Source organism: Juglans microcarpa x Juglans regia, chromosome 3S (genome assembly GCF_004785595.1).
Source record: "Juglans microcarpa x Juglans regia isolate MS1-56 chromosome 3S, Jm3101_v1.0, whole genome shotgun sequence".
Lineage (NCBI taxonomy): Eukaryota > Viridiplantae > Streptophyta > Magnoliopsida > Fagales > Juglandaceae > Juglans > Juglans microcarpa x Juglans regia.
Window position 1 is genome coordinate 18,151,113 of NC_054599.1, and position 17,804 is coordinate 18,168,916.

Genomic DNA, 17,804 nt, shown 5'->3' on the forward strand with positions numbered 1-17,804 from the left:
TTTTACAGAAACAACATCATCGCTCTCTCTCTCTCTCTGATTTTCAATAAATTTTATTTTGTGAGATAACGTTTATTTCTATTGCTTTTATTCTTTCAATATAATGAAGTCTTGGGAGAGGAGCATTTAAGACTGTGTATGGTTCTTAGAAGTTATCTTAATCAATTCTTTTCTTTGTGGTTGTAGTAGTTACACTACAAGAAAAATGAGTTTTTATGGCTATTTAATTGCGATGAAAAGACTATTTGTGATCAAAACAGACTCATTTTAGCTGTAAATAGTCATTTCGTTGGAATTAACTAGCCACAAATAAGCAGTTTTCTTGTAGTGTTAGGACTTGTTTAGAAAGAGATCTCATTCCAAAATTCTAATATCATTTCATCCCATCTTTTTTCCAAATATAATTCAAATACAAAATTTTCAAACTAATCATTACAATTTTTTCAAATTTTCAAACAAAAAATAAAAAACAATTCAATCTTTTCAAATCTACAAACAAAAATAATATTATAAAATAGTATTTTAATAATATTTTAATTTTATAAAATTTTTTATTCAATTTTTTCTCTCATTTCTCAAAATCTAAAAAAAACTCAACTCAAACTATCTCACTACTATTCACAAACTATTTTATTACTATTTACTAAATTCTTATCTCATTTCATTTTACTCTCCAAACGAGTTACTCGGTGGTTTTCCAAACTAGAAAATTTATTTTTCTTTTAAACAAAAATTGTCCTGTGGTTCCCTTGTTATTTGTAGATACAAGGCATTTCATGACGTTGGTGGAATAAAAGTTTCTTGGAACTAGGTGAGCATTGATGATGTATTACAGTCACCAGAACAATTGGAAATATTATATTTAGGTATCGTTTGGATTCAAAGATGAGTTGAGATGGACTGTGAATAGTAGTGAGATGTGTTGTAAATAGTAGTGAGATTTATGAGTTAAAGTTACTGAATAGTAGTGAGATGAATTGAGATGGGTTATGAATACAAACCGAGCCATTCATTTGCTGAAATCTTTGAAACACGAAAGTGTTATCAAGTTCTAAAATTCTTGGGTTGATGATAAGAGCAGGACCATCATTCTAATAATAGAGTTGTTCACTTCTGGGTAGTAAGGTATACTTAGATATTATGTAAATAGTAATGAAAAAGTAATAAAAAAGTAATGATAGAATATTTAATAGTAATGAATAGTACTGAAAAGTAGGTGAAAAGAAATAATAAAATAATGAATAATAGTGACATATTCGGAGAATACTTGAGGTATTCTCAATACCCAAACTAGTATACTAGTTTTTTTGTATTGTTGGCCATATTTTCTTTCACTTTTTTTTTTGGATTCAATGATAATTTATAGCATACATGGTTTCATTGTGTCATAGATATTGAAAGAAGCTAAGAATGTTGATACGAAAGGCCATCAAGAATTGGGCTAGGCAGGTTCTTCAATATTTAAGCTATTTGAATGGCCACAATCCTCCAATTATCCACGGAGACCTAAAATGTGACAACATATTTGTTAATGGTAATAATGGAAAAGTTAAAATTGGAGATCTTGGATTGGCAATTGTCTTGTAGCAGCTTACTTCCCGAAGTGTTATTGGTAAGGACATTCATTTCTCTGAAAGTGTTATGACTTTGGCCTAACTTTGTTCTAGCATTAGTTTCTCTATATGCATATGCGAAATCAAATCTTTTGAAAATTAATTTTGCATATTAAGAAAAACTTCCACATTGAATCATGCATATTTGAACCAAATAATAAAATATTATTTTTAATTTTTTTTCCTAAAATTATTTTTTCTTGATATGCTTCAAATAAGCAATTATCAAATTATTTTTTCTTGATATACTTCAAATAAGCAATTATCAATCCCATTTGGTCCTCTTTGATTTATTTGTTTGCGTTGCTGTTGAGAGAGATCAAAATGTAGGAGACATAAAAAATAGTAAAATAATATTTGGAGAGTGAACAATGTTTCTTCAAATCTGAAAAAATACTGTTCATAACTATGTAAAATTTTGAAGATGCATAATCCAATGCAGACCAATTTGAGGAGATATTATGCAAATACGAAGATGAATATGAAGATTCATAAGCCACTACCAATGCTAATTGCGGTTTGTTATTTTTTTTTTTTTTTTTTACACAAGCACTCCCAAATTTATGGCTCCCGACTTTATGAAAAGGAATACAATGATCTTGTGGACAAATATTCTTTTGGCATGTGCATGCTAGAAATGGTTACTTGTGAATATCCATATAGTGAATGCAAAAATCCAGCTCAAATATATAAAAAGGTCACCTCTGTAAGTTGGCAACTACCTGCAATGGACGTAGTGTTTTTATTGAAATTTGTTTGTTTTAGTGCTCCAAAAATCAGCCTTTGGTTTCCAAGATTCAAGTTTGTTGTGCTTAACGCAATCTACCATCAATATTTTATTTTTAAGTTGCATTTATAATTAGTTGTGCTTTTTGATTGGATACTTGTATGATTATTTATCTTCATATGTGTATTTGATTTACTGAATGGTTTTATTGTTCCCATGGAGTTAACTTGATCATTTTATTGATTTCCGTTATTAGATTCCTGATAATGGCCCATGGGGTTACAACTTCATAGGGGTGAAACATGCACCTAGGAGTTGAGATTTCCTGGAGTTTAGCAACTTGGAGGAGGGAGAGACGATTGCTAAGGGAGATCGTGAAGACACTTTTTCAGAGTTGAGATTTGCGATGTAATTCTTGGCATATTCATTTCACTGAAACAAAATTTCCCATTAATTTGTTTTTGGAGTAACATGTAGAAACTCAATAAGAGTATACACCCCAAATGAAGTGGTGAATGAATTGTAAGGAGCTGTCAATTTCTAAGGAACTGCAAATCAAATAAGCATAGCAATGTCCAATATGGCATGCAAATATTATTGAAAATAATCACATTCCAGGCTTCCACACAAACTGTTTCATTCAAAATGTTTCAATGAAAGAATGTAGATTGTAGTCTCAGGAGAAATTACAAAAAACAAGGTTTACATCCAAACTATCGCATGCATCTACTATTAAACTATTCAAATACACAAGCGAATATATACACAAGCACCTTAACATTCCATCAATTCAATTTATCAAGCTTATGTAAGGTAGACATTAAACAGGGAATTAAAAGATAATAGATAGGAGTAGCTTCTTCATGCTGCCTCTGCAAATCCAACTCTCAGTTTGCCATAATCAAAAACTTCCCATGGTTGCTACCCATGAAGACATCCCCTAGGATCCTGCATTGCAAAGGTGCCCTTTTCAATGAGAATCATTAAACCAGAAGCATTCCCATGGGCAAATCCTTTATTATGGTAACTTAAACAAAGATAGAAAGGAAAAGAAAGAGAAATTGAAATACACTTTATCATGAAAGTACATATCCTCCAATGTTTTCAACATCCTATTTAAGCCATAAATAATTCGGCCAACATCTTTAATATAAGAAAAAGAAGAATTATGCAATGAAATCGGCTAGCATTGCATAAAAAGAAGAAAAATATTAAAAACAATTATATAATGTGTCTTGTATGACCCTTTTACTCGTAGTCTTCTTTAATCAACCTAAAAATCGTTTCTGGTGGAAATTGTTTTTCTAAAGTAAAGAACAGAGAACCCAGAATTTTCTTATGTTAATGATCACATTCATATACCATTTTCTTTGGCTTATATTTTTCTATCAACTTATTTTTTTCCCCTCACCAGCAGGTGTATAAATGTAAAAGAGATGAACATGTAGTTAAGAACAAACTTAGTGGGTGGGGGAAATGAAAGCACTTACCAGAGACGATGCTGAGGAGTTCACAATATGAGTGAGAGTAATTCTAAATACAATCGTGAAGTGGGTAAACACCGCGTAATCACTTTGAAAAATAGTGGGATCTACTATTAAAAAATTATTTTTTTTTTCATGTAAGTCTCATGTTTTATTCAATTTTTTCAAAATGATTATACGGTGATTGCACAATTTACGGTTACAAATATCTTTTCTCTTCAAATTAATGTAAAGATCTAAAATAAATACATTAAGTGAAATCAATTACATTAAATGTACGGGCGCAATGACCTAATTTAAATAGACCCACTCAATGGTGTGGCATGGAATAAGATTTTCCCTCTAAAAACTACGACACAAAAGCATGTTTTCCCAAGTTAGTTCGTTTTAGAAAACTTACTCGAGTATTAGAGACATCCCTTTCCGGGATTACCCGACCATTTCTAGCTCTAAAACAACGTGATGGTGGTACTGACATACGAGAAACTGTATCAACAATCTTTATCGGGAAGTCTCAACAACTAGAATAGCATTTCTGAAACCATGCCATGAAGTTTCGTGATTATATCTCCCATATTCATTCTTTATTTTGACAATTCCAGTGAACAAAAAATGGCCAATCGAAAACTTATAGTAAGCACTTGTGCAGAATAGCATCCATCCATCTAATTCTAATCTCAACATGCCTTCTTGTAATCTTCTTTTCCTAAAAGCAGGAAAAATGAAAATGACTCTAGTATGGGTTTGGCAGTCGAGAGTACCTCAAGTACTCTCAAACACTCTCACTACTATTCTTTATTTTATTATTACTTTTCATCTACTTTTACTATTATTCATTACTTTTCACCTAATTTTTACTACTATTCAATATGCTATAATTATTTTTCACTACTGTTCACAAATATTCTTAACACTTTTCAGATATTCTTACGATAAAATCAAAATAGTTGAGTAGTAGAAAAACCAAATGAATTATAAACACAATAAGATCACCAATGCTCACTGTTCTTTCCACCAAGGGTCTTTTTTTTTTCTCATTTATTGAAATAGTAAATAAAAAATGGTTAGAGACATTGGGACTGTTAATCGAACTTGCAATGTCTTAGAGGCAATGAGCACCTTAATAAAGTGGATGCCAATCTCTATGTGCTTGGTCTGAGCATGGAATAGCAGATTTGCTGTCAGATAAATAGCACCAATATTTTCACACCATAACATGTACTAGTGGAGCCAGTTGCGAGACATGCATTTGATGAAATTGGAACTTGGAAGTCTACTACAAAGTGGAGAAGTCGCAATGGAGTAGAACATGAAGTGGGGTGAAGTTAGGGCTGTAATCGAGCTGAGTCGAGCCGGTCTTTAGCTTACTGAACTTCGCTCGACTAAAAGAACTTGAGCTCAATATTGAATAAGATTTAATAATTAATAAATTAGATAAATAAAAAATAACAAGCCTTATATTGAATTTGTACAACTAACAAGTAGAACCTCTGTTGAATTATAAGATTTTATAAATTTATAAATAATTAATATCTAACTAGTTTATAATTATCCATAATAACAATATATTATATACCCATATAAATTATTAATACACACACATAATATGATAGCATTTATCTATTTCATATATGGTTTCCACATACTAGTATATGAAATTATTAAATCTTATTGACTAATTATTGTAAAAATGATAAAATATAGCTATGAAACATATTCAATATATAGGCATAAGTAATTAGGTTACATATTATATATTTAGTTATAAAAATTTTATGCTTATATTATTAGCTAATATATAAGTAATTAGGAATAAGTGGGGTCACACTCATGGATTCCGCACCAAGGAGAAGGACACCAACAATCCCATCCATAGCAGTTTAAAATAGACTTTTTGCGTTACTCTAGCGATGATCCAACGACATGGTAAATTGAGCGGTACAGTTCTCTATGTTTCAAGGCATTGACAAGGATCATAAGGTGCAATTAGCCTCCTTCCACTTAGAAGGCGAGGCGGATGTATGGTGGCAATGGGTTCAACGAGTCTTCAAGAAGGAAGAAAAGCTCATCACCTAGAATGACTTTGTGAATGAGATATTTGTGCGCTTTGGACCAACCAAATACAAGGACTTTGATGAAGCACTATCTCAAATTCATCAAACTGGATCTCTTTGAGATTATCAACATGAGTTTGAATGCCTAGCAACCTGAGTGGTTGGTTGGCTTCAAAAGGCACTGATAGGCACTTTTTTTGGCGGATTGAAGGACGAAATCACTGCGAACGTCTAGATGGTTAAGCCAAAATACTGCGCAAGACCATTGAATTGGGAAGAATGAGGAACGATCGGTTAAGTAAGCAAAGGGAGAATACACATCCAAAATGGAGTTGAACACCGCTTCAAGCAACAAGCCCTTCAAGCGATCACTACACTTCTTACAACACGTAACAAGAACAATTTGGAGTTCAAAAGATCAAGCTGGGAGGTGATGCAGAAGAAGCGGGAGAAAGGGCTATGTTTCTATTGGTGATGAAAGGTTCACACTAAAACACAACTGTCGGACGCCTCAAGTCTTCCTCCACGAAATAGTGGAAGATGCAAAGTGGGAAGAAACGAAACAGTTAGAAGGAAAGTTTCCAGAGTTGCACCTTGAGGACAAAGTTGTTATGGAAGAGGGGAGGAATGATGGAATTGGAACTTGGAAATCTACTACAAAGTGGAGAAACCATAGTGGAGTAGAACACGAAGTGAGGTGAAGTTGTGTTTTATTCTAGGAAGAGTTATTATGGCTGTAAGTTGTTTTCTTGCTTTAAACTAGTTCATGTCAATTAGGATTGTTATTGTTGTTCTAATTTGAATAGGAGTAGGGTTATTATTTTTATTAGAATATGAGTAGGTTTCTGTACATGGTTAGGAGTGCATGACTTTAACGATTGGATTTTGTAGATTATTTGGTATAATCAGAAAGAATATAAAACATGTGGATTGTTCCAGCCCTAAGTGGATCACAATTTATCTATTTTTATCGTAATAAGATCCTAGTTCCATCAACAGTTCACGTAGTAAGGATACATGAAGCCATAGTAGTTCCGCAAGGGCATGGCAATGGCTTTGCACCTGGAATCGATACTTGACCTAGACACCATCCATCAGTGTGTCTCGACACCGATGCATCTCTAATTTCTCCATTAACGCGTGAAATCCAAGAATTCCAAATTTTGTTACCAACTTACCATGCATGCTAGCCTAAGGTGTGAAGTCGATGACTCTTATGAAACAAACGCTATTGTACATGATGACTGACATAATCAAATTCGATCAATCCCAGAAATCAAATAGATGTGGTGTGAAATCGAGAAACCCCTTCACATTAGCTTTCAGCAGCTAAATGTCAATCCCTAAATCGATGCTATCACTATCACTACTCTTCATGAATTGAGTCAACGTTAAGAAAGCTCAGCCTAGAGTTGACTATCCATAAGATATTAAGAGAGATTATAAATTTATAGATGACTGGCTGTCGGGGCTTTCTGCCCACCACATTTATGGCTTTTCTATCTGTTTTCTTTATTATACCGTTCGTTCATATGTGCTTGTTTGGACCTTTGGTTACAAACTTTTTCTTTTTCTTTTTTTCAGAAAATGAGAGTTTAAGAAACATGAAAACTTCAAACTAAGGCTGCATTTTGATTTTGAAGTCATCTCGGATAATATTAATTGATCTATAAATAGTAGTGTTTTGTAGATCCTATTGAGATGTATTTGAATATAAATAAATTGAAATATGTGTTTGAATATCTAAAGTAAGTTGGAATGTGTTTTAACCTTTTATGAGAAGTTGAAAAAACAGTAAGTCTCGTCAATGATTAATTGAGATGAGTTGAAGTGATTTCATCTTCCAAACACATTAAACATTTCTAAATTATAAAAAAAAAAAAAAAAAAAAAAAAAAAAAAAAAAAATCTATTTCAGCCATTCATAAATCATTATGCAAATACAAATGTTAAAACAATTTTTATAAACATCAAAACAAAAATTACTTTAAAAAAATAATATTCCATCAATCTTTAACTCTACCTATCCATTTTCACAAATACCAGTACAAAACTAATTTTGGAAAATAATTTAATTTTATTCATAATTTTCTCTTTCATTTTCATAACCTAACATATGGGATTGGAATTTTTTTTTTTTTTTTTTTTATTGTGTTGGGTTTGAGTCATATCAAGTTAGGTATGGATAGTATATAAATTAATTCTAGCCGATCCTTTTGATTAAACGTGTCAATCCCTCAAACAAATCTACTAATTTCGTATTCAGTTTGCTGATTTTGGACAAAAATCATTAGCTTCCTTGAATGCTTTTATTCAAATTATGATAATACGACTCATGTTTAGTTGTTGTAAAAGAAAAGGTGAAGAAAAAAGCAAGAAAAACAAAAGAAATAGCAAAACAAGAGATAGTATAAACATTGCACGCTTGTCAGGGTTTGGAAGGAGATGAAAACAAAAATGAAGTCGCGAATGATTCTGAGAAAGTACTAACCTTGGAAACGACTTAGTTTTTTCCCCGAAGAAACAAGGGCACATATATTTGCCAAATCGAGTTCACACAGATTGGTCACAGACTCGCACTATTAACTGCATTCTAATTTCCCGGAACCTTCTTTCAACTTTCAAATTTGCCGGATAGTTAATGAAGTCAATATTCAAAAGTCTATTCACAGTTATTTTTGCATATTTTTTATACATTTTATTAATGTAATTGATTACGTCACTTTTTTATTAATATAAAATAATTATTTTAAAGATATACAAAAAATACGTAAAAATGACTGTATATATAAAACTAAAATAAAATACTTGATCCCCGCACGAACCAAGCTTCTTGTTAAAGATATATTCACATGGTGGGCCATAGGGGAGGGTTGAGAGGTCGATTTATTTACGTCTTTGATTTTGTCCCTTAAATCAAAGAGACTTGTGAGCTATAAGACGAGAAAAAATCTAGACTTATAAAGATTCAATTTCGTTTAGGGTAATTTCAATTAATATTATTTAATAATTTAAATAAAAAATTAAGATATAAATATTTTTGTAATAGCAGATGGGGTTAGCTTTCGCATCAGTAATATATTTAATATAACAAAATGCAAACTTATGGATATGGATCTTATACTGAATTGAGTTGAGTTGAGATGATAAAATATTGTTAGAATATTATTTTTTAATATTATTATTATTTTAAAATTTAAAAAAATTAAATTATTTATTATATTTTATATTAAGATTTGAAAAAATTATAACGATGAATTAAGATAAATTAAGTTGAGTTAAATTGAATTTAACTTCCAAACAAAGCCAATGAATTATTTTCTGCATTCATTTCAAGTTACCTAACGAGACTCCGGATTGCAAGAAGAAACTTTCAACCACAATCATAAGCTGAGAGAAAAAGGAAAAGGAAAAGGAAAATTCATGTTGATGAAGTCTTCCCTTTGACCTTATCTTACTATGATATTTCAACCACATACTTTTTTCTGTGTAGCATCTGGAATTTATGATTTGACTATAATGTGGCCAATTTTACTCTTCTGCCCAACATTTTTTATTTTTTTAAAACATTCTGCCCATAATGTAGTTTGACAGAGTATCCATACAAAATATAATAAACATTCACCCCCTAGCAGCAAATAACACATAGTATGGGTTGGTTTAAAGCGCAGAGGTCTTGATTCGAATAATTAAGAAATACATATAACAAGTGCATGCTATTTTTATGTTACATCTATTTCTTAAGAGAAATATTTACGTGCCGTTTGGATAGTGAATTGAAATGAAATGAGTTAAGATGAATGTTAAAAACTGAATAAGATATTATTAGAATATTATTATTATTTTAAAATTTGAAAAAATTGAATTATTTATTATATTTTATGTGAGAATTTAAAAGAGTTGTAATAATGAGATGAGATTAGATTAGATAAAATAAAATATTTTCACTATCCAAATAAGGCCTTAGTCTACACGTGATTACATAATAAAGCTAATATATTGAGGAAGTCTAATGTGATCCATCGTATTGTAAAACTCTCTTTTTTTTTTCTTTTTTTTTTTTAATAAAATAGACGTAATGTATTAAATTTAATCATGCCCATATGTAAATTTTTTTATGAAAAAAGTTGTATATAGACCTACACTTCCTTTTTTATGAAGAAGCTTCTATCACAATTTTTAAGTTAGAGTTTTAAAAATCAGAAATAATATATATAAGTTTCAAATGCTTTGTGCAAGTCATTTATATAAAAGTGGATCCTACCATCAAAAAATGTGAAAAACTCACCTTTTTTATTTTTTGTTATGAGACCCACATTTTTATAAAAGATTTGTACATTTGGAAGTTCTGGGTAACATTAGTCTTTAAAAATATATATTAGTATGTAACTCTCTCATGTATCTAGAGGAAGTTTGGAGGAAAATTATGTCCATATAATAATTAAATTTAATTATTTTTATTAAGACAGTTTAACGCGTAAACAAGCTGTAGAAATGGCGTCCCTGTCATTCTGTCATTGCTCTTTTTCTGGCCATTTGTACACAAAATGCTAGGAAAGATTAAAGGAATGACAACTAACTACAAACACTGCTTTGAAATTGTCAGAGACAAAATCCCAAATGCCACACGACAGAGAATACCTCCAATCTCTAGCATACACAGAGAATAGAACGGCTTCTGTTTCTATGTAATCTCCTGCAGAACCTACCTTACGCATGATCATGGCTGTCATCATGCTTCAGCCGCGTCTTTCTCTGCACCTTTTCTTTGCGTTTCTCATTTCTGCGCTTCCTCTCTCCCAATGTCAATACGGTTCTCCACAAAATATCGAGACTTTCTATCCTTTTGAAGCTCCATCTCCGGCCCCAGCACCCGCCCACCCTCCACCGACATCGCCATGGGAGGTTCACCGCAAACGGCACCGAAGTCATCGACAAATAATAAGATTGTAATAGCAGTAGCCGGTACCTCAGTAAGCACTCTGGTTCTTTCGGGGTTACTCTTCTTTTTATCCGCAGGTGCGTTGCTTCGAGACGCGGAAGAGAGAAAGATCTTACTGCTTCCAACGAAGATCGGCCTGCAGGGCAGCGCAATGAGTCTTCAAGGTTTGATGGGGATCTTAACGGGTTCGTTGTTGATGAAAATGGTTTGGATGTGCTTTATTGGAAGAAACTTGAAAGGAAAAACTCCACGAAGAATCTGCGTAAAGGGGAATTATCTAATCCAAAAAAGGAAGAAGAAGAAGAGAAGAAAGAACTAAAGCAAGATGCAGGGACGTCTGAGCCTATGCAAGAAGTCCCTCTGCTCCGAGGGAAGTCTTCAACTTCTCACATTAAAGTTGTACAAGAAGAGGATAATAACCCGAATCCTGAGGAGCCAAAACCATTAACTCAACAATCAACACCTCCGCCTCCGCCTCCGCCTCCACCGCCACCTGTATCGTCTTCTTTGGCAATTTCTAGGGCTGCACCGCCTCCCCCACCACCAATTCCGGGTAAGAAAACTACCACACCAACACCACCTAAGGCAGGTAGTTTGAACTCATCATCAAAACCGCACCCGTCGCCACCAAAAGGGATGCCAAGTGACAATAAACCAGGAGACCCTTCGTCTGGAACCGTAAAAATGAAGCCACTGCATTGGGATAAGGTCAATACTAATACAAATCATTCCATGGTGTGGACAAAATCGATCGTGGTTCTTTTAGGTAATTGTGATAAATTAATTTGCAGGTTGGAATTTGGATAGATTTTATGTTTCTCTCACCTTTGGCTGGTTTTGCTGACTCCAAATAATCTCAAATTTGATCATTCAGGTTTGATGGGGATCTCATGGAACACCTCTTCGGCTATGTTGCCACCAACCGATTGTCTCCTCAAAGAAACAATAACTCAATGGATCGAGGCAATCCCAATTCTGATTTACCAGCACAGATATTTATCCTCGAACCTCGAAGATCTCAGAACATTGCGATTGTTCTAAAATCTCTGGCGATCTCTCTGGAAGGAATCCTTGATGCAGTCACTGAAGGCCAAGGACTTGATGCAGATACCCTTGAAAAGCTGACCAGAGCTGCCCCAACCAACGAAGAACAGTCCCAGATCCTACAATATGATGGAGACCCCACAAGACTAGCTAATGCTGAATCCTTCCTCTACCACCTCCTGAAAGCTGTTCCATCAGCTTTTACTCATCTCAATGCCATGCTTTTCAGATTGAATTATGACTCGGAGATTCTTCAGCTTAAGGAATCTATACAAACGCTCGAATTAGGCTGCAACGAGCTTAGAACGCGAGGGCTGTTTATGAAACTGTTGGAAGCAATCCTGAAGGCTGGCAATCGCATGAATGCGGGTACTGCCCGTGGGAATGCTCAAGCCTTCAATCTTAATGCTCTTAGAAAGCTCTCTGATGTTAAAAGTACCGATGGAAAGACCACTTTACTCCATTTTGTTGTGGAAGAAGTAGTTCGGTCCGAGGGAAAAAAGTGTGTTATGAACAGGAACCATAGCTTGAAGCGCAGCAACAGCAGCTCTAATCATGATAGTTCAAAAGCAAAGGAAGAAAGAGACAAGGAATATAAAATGCTTGGATTACCAATTGTGGGAGGCCTCAGTGCTGAGTTCTCTAATGTAAAGAAAGCAGCCACTATAGATTATGACACCTTCGCCGGCATGATCTCAGCTTTGACAGCCCGTGCAGCAGAAATTCGAGCACTTGTGTCTCAATGTGCCAATGATATAGGAGGGTTTGCGAGAGAGATGAAAGGTTTTCTTGAAGAAGCGGAAGAAGAACTAAAGGTATTGGGAGAGGAAGAAACGAGGGTAATGGAGCTTGTCAAGAGAACGACAGAATATTATCAAGCAGGACCTTCAAAGGACAAGGCAGCATTCCCACTTCAACTATTTGTTATAGTTAAAGATTTTCTTGGGATGGTTGATCAGGCCTGTGTTGAAATTGCACGAACCCTACAGAGGCAGAAGACATCGACAGCAACAACATTGGGATCATCATCACCAAAGTCGCCTCCTTTAAAGACCGCCGTGAGGTTCCCTAACTTGCCGGAATATTTCATGTCAGATAAGTCAAGGAGTAGTTCTAGTGAATCAGATGATTTGTGAATTAGGTACTTTATCATGCAAGATTTTTCGATAGGAAAAGTAGAAGAATTGTGTTCACTGTATACACATGATTTAAATTGTGAAATGAACAGCTCAAAGTGAATTATATCAAATTCTTGACTAAAACCCTTCAAGTCATTGGAAGGTCAGAGCATTTATAAACTCAAACATTTAAAAAAAAAAAATAGTCATGCACATGCAGGTTTAATGTTGATTCTTCTAAAACACAGTTAAGGATGCGAGGGAATGAGTTAATTATGTTCATACCCAAGGCCTATTTCTGGGCCAATTCTTCTCCAGGCACCAGGTAAAGGAAGTTATTTTTACAGATCAAAACGTCCAAATGAAGAGACTGATATTTCTTTATAAAGACCTTCATCTCAACGCTGACATGCTTGAAACATAATACAACAAGAACATGGAAATAAGAGGAAAAGAGGATTTGGCGGGTTTTGATGAAAAATCTTCAGTGGCAGGTCATCAGGTCCTGTTCTACATATTCTACCTGAGAATATACCAGAGTAATGAAATACAACTTGCACAGACAACTTTTTTGAATGAAATAGAACCACTAAGAAGGAAACAATTATTCTTGACTAGACTACTAAGTATCTTAGGATGCGGGTGTCCTAACCGCATGTGCCATATGTCGCCGCTCGTTCATAATTAAACAGCATCCTTTAAGTGAGTAGGGGTGTGCCGGACTGTCGACGAATAATAGGTACCCCTACCCCAGACAGAGTTAGTGAGCCATGTAATAGGCGACCATTTTGTGCGATTCAGGGAGGCACTTGCATGGTTTTCAATTTGTCTCCAAATAGGGCCCCCTTACTAGTCCAACTAGCTAGTGAGCGGTTCTTTCGGTCGAGAAGTAGGCCGGGCCCTATGGGCGGGCATCTCCTACAACGCAAGCTGCATTCTTCGCCACCACCCGAGAAGCAAAAGATAGCCATACAATCTATCTGCACCATAGCAATATCCCCTAAAATAGGATGAGAGCCATTTTTGGTAAAATTATTCGGGCTGGCCGTGTGTTGGGACCTTTTAGGCGCAGAGCGTGTATTGTAAGTGATCCGAACCTGCCCAAAGCGAGCCTCCCATAGAGGCAAGTGAAGTTGGTGAGCTGTATGATGGACAACTATCTCCTGCAGTTCGGAGAGGACTCAACTGTCAGTTAGTACCCCCTTGGTTTCGGGGTGGACCCTTTCACTCTATTTTATTATTCCTTTGCTTACTCTTTATCTTCAGCTTCAATTATAGATCATTCTGCTTCTCGACAAATTGAGAAATTCTTTGATTCGTTCGAGCGACGGCTTGTGGGGCAGGAGTAATAGGGTGGAGCAAGCCGGAATTGGCCAGCCAACCCTACCATCCTTTCTTTATTAGTTAGTGCTAGCTCTCCCGACGAAACTCATAACAAAATGTTAGACCAATCTCAGGACTGACACAACCGAATTGGTTGAGGAAAAGGAAACCCTAATGACCAAGCACTCCCGCCCCCAAAAGCGAAGACCGAACAACCGTCGAGTTGTCGAGGACATGTCTGAAGAGGAGGTGGGTGCCCTCTACGTTTACCACCCTACCCACTAATGGACAATGAGGGGGCGAGCTATGACCTTGGCCAACTTTCTTCATCCCTCCAATGAAAACTCACACATCGTCATTCTGAGGAAGAGCCCCTCCATCAGTAGGGTCTTCGGGGATCCCAAAAACGAAGTATTTCGACTTGATTCATAGATAGAATCAATGATAGATAGATAAACGAGATATCTTTTTTTTTTCTCTAAAAAAAGAGGAATAGAATAGACATCCCCTTAGATGTCTATGTATCCTTTATCATCTCCTGAAATTGAAATACAAATCGGGGAATTCCAACATTGTGGCTAATGCACTTAGTAGTTGAGCGGTACTACTGAACAACATGAGTACACAAGTTGTGGGGTTTGAGGAGATGAAAGGTCAATACCAAACCCATATTTCAGCCAAGTCTTAGAGAACTTGAAGGAACTATCCAGCAGCAGAAAATTCCCCTACATTTTACATTATGGTTATCTTTTCAAAGGCAACCAGCTTTGCTTTCCAGTTGGTTCACTTTGTTTGTCTCCCTTATAGGGAAGGGGGTCTTGGACTTGGGGATGTCGAAGCTTGGAACCGTGTTGCCCATGGTGAAACACGTATGGCATTTATGCACGGATAGCGACCATTCTATTTGGTCTAGCTAGGTTAGAAATTATCTTATTAAGAATAGGAATTTCTGGACACTGAAGGCGGGGGATAGAAAGCGACTTTTTTGCAAAAGGTTGGGCAGACTTAAAAGTGAAAGGCACCACATCGAGCCTTATGCAATAGGGAAAAATTCCTTGATTTGGATTGCTAGAGGAAAGGATCTGAGTATGGGCTTAGCTTAGTGCAATTGTGCTAGCATCCGAGCAATCCTAGTTGACGGCTAACTGCCTCGTTAGAAAGTGGCTAATTTGCTAGGGCTGTAGGGTTCAACTGGTGGTTAGAGCCAGTGGACTCTTCATTGTCCCCATCATAGAGAGGGTTCCTGGTGCCTTGGTTATTGGCATTGTTGGCCATGATCTATTTAGTCAAAAAGTGGAACTGATATCACATTTAAGCCAATGCCATCTATCGCCTACTTTGAAGGGAAGGGCATTGAGGAAAGCCTCTCTATGAGATGAAGATGTTTGCAAAAGATTTCATACAGATATCTGCACGAGACAACCAACCCGATGGTGCAGGAATAAGACCAGAGGATAAATATTGTGTCAAAGACATACGCTCAACTCAACCAAAAAGCTACTACGTTCCTCGGCAGACAAATAGGTAGGGTTGGGGAAGGCCTTATCCAATCCCTTTTCCAACCAAGGATACTGAGTCTGACCGAGGAGAAGGACATCTATCTTGGCTGTCTAGCTATGGCTAAAAAACCTACTTGTGACAACTCGATACTGGAAACTTTGATGATACTCTTTTTGCCAGCACACAACCATAAGCCATAACTTCTCACTAAACAAAACTAAGTAGTACTGCTAATTCGCTGGCCCAACCATTATCTTAGTATTAGCCCACATTTTGACATGCCACAAACATTCCACACAGTCCTCTGGGTTCATAACTAACCTTAATATAACAGATAAAATGGCACCTAGATTGACTCTGTCAAGTAAATCAGAGGTACTCCTCCCCAAAACATAGCCCTAATTAATGGATAGAAAAACCTAAAGTACATGTCATCATTCAAAACCTATGTTTTAGTGCTTCAAGATGAGCCTTAATTCATATCTATCTTCTTCCCTCGATCTGCTATGCTTGGGAAAGTGGAGCCTCAAGAAGCATTGTTGAAAGGAAGATCCTTGGCCCTTCTTCATTCTCTACAGGGTTCCAAACCTTTCTTCAACATAGGTGACAACAAGCGAAGCAGAGATGGAAGAGATCGAACACGGGAATAAGAAGCAAGCTCACCTTCCTTTTTTATTATTTTGATAAAGGGGGATGGAGAAAGTGGACAAACAGACTCACATTTCCCAATCAAAAAGATAAGTTCCTTTTTTGTCTTGCATTTCTCATCGAACAAATACGGAAAAAAGAAGACCAATTCTACTGAAGACTTTAGAGACCGTTACAAGATAGCTTGACCGGGAAGTAGCATATCTTTCAAGAAAAGAATTTGGTTATAAGGTATTCGCCTTAATTGAATAAAAGCCATCTTGAATAAAATGAGGGAAGCGTATTTGTGGACATATGAGTGTTTGAAACCGTTTACAAGAGTGAATACCGAAACAGACAATTCCAAATGCCCTCAAACAAATGCCACTAAACAAGCCGAGATTTTACTTTCTTTGTTAATTCCTCTCAATGAAATTTTCCATGTTGCACTAAGTTAATTACGGATGTATGCATGCGGTTCGTGAACACTTTGGGGTGAACACCCATCCAAACAAGTAGGGTTAACAGTTCAGCATTTAGGCTGTAACATTTAGCAACAAAAAAATCTTTAACCCAACTGCAACTCGCTTCTATTCTCATTAGGATTGGATATAGATGGGGAATCTATAGATCATAGTAGTTCGCCAACCTCTCTAACTAACATATGATACAATTTCACTTCACGGCATGGTAAAAAAAAACAAAGAGCTTTGCTCAATAGGCCTTCCTACGCTGAAGAATGCCTCATTTCTCTTTCTACAACAAACAAGTGGGAGAGGCAGAATTCGAACCTACGTAGAAAAACTTCAACAGATTTATAGTTTGTCGCTTTTGACCACTCGGCAACTTCTTTTTCTTACTCAATAGATAGCGCCGAAGCCCTATGTGCTATAATACTGAGTGATTCAAGAACTTGCTTACTTGAACTTCAAGGTTAGGTTATGAGGGAGTAAGAGCCACTTCCTGTTGCTCTTGACCTATACAATTTATCTTTATTATTTTAAAGTTCCATTTTCCTTCTTCCTCTCCTCCTGAGCTAGAATCAAAATCAAAGAAAATTCGACTGTTAGCTCTCAATCAGGTAGGGTTTATAACTTCGTTAGAGACTCTTTTATAATGGTTCTAAGATTTCATGGATTGGCATCCAAATCGGGTAGCTTTTGCACATCCCTTACTCCTAAATGGTTTTTGGCTTGTGGAATGCGCAAGCGCCGCGCAATCTTTTTGAAAAAGAATAAGATCCATTATTAAAAAATTAATTTTTTTTTTCATGTGAATCCTGTATTTACTCACTTTTTTCTAAATAAATTTTGCTTCGCTTGCACACTCCACGATTGTAAATATCATTTCTCATTCTACCTTTCACCTTATAT

The 17,804-nt window shown here is 35.6% G+C and overlaps 1 protein-coding gene across 1 annotated transcript; it reads left to right on the top strand.

The window, feature by feature from the left end:
- The first annotated feature begins 10,394 nt into the window (after nucleotides 1–10,394).
- LOC121258744 (formin-like protein 8) lies at nucleotides 10,395–13,122 on the top strand. The gene is given in 5 exon segments (XM_041160287.1): nucleotides 10,395–10,750; nucleotides 10,753–10,881; nucleotides 10,884–11,558; nucleotides 11,561–11,585; nucleotides 11,694–13,122. Coding segments are annotated over 5 exon segments (2,292 nt in total). The 5' UTR covers nucleotides 10,395–10,593; the 3' UTR covers nucleotides 13,000–13,122.
- The last annotated feature ends 4,682 nt before the right edge of the window (nucleotides 13,123–17,804 follow it).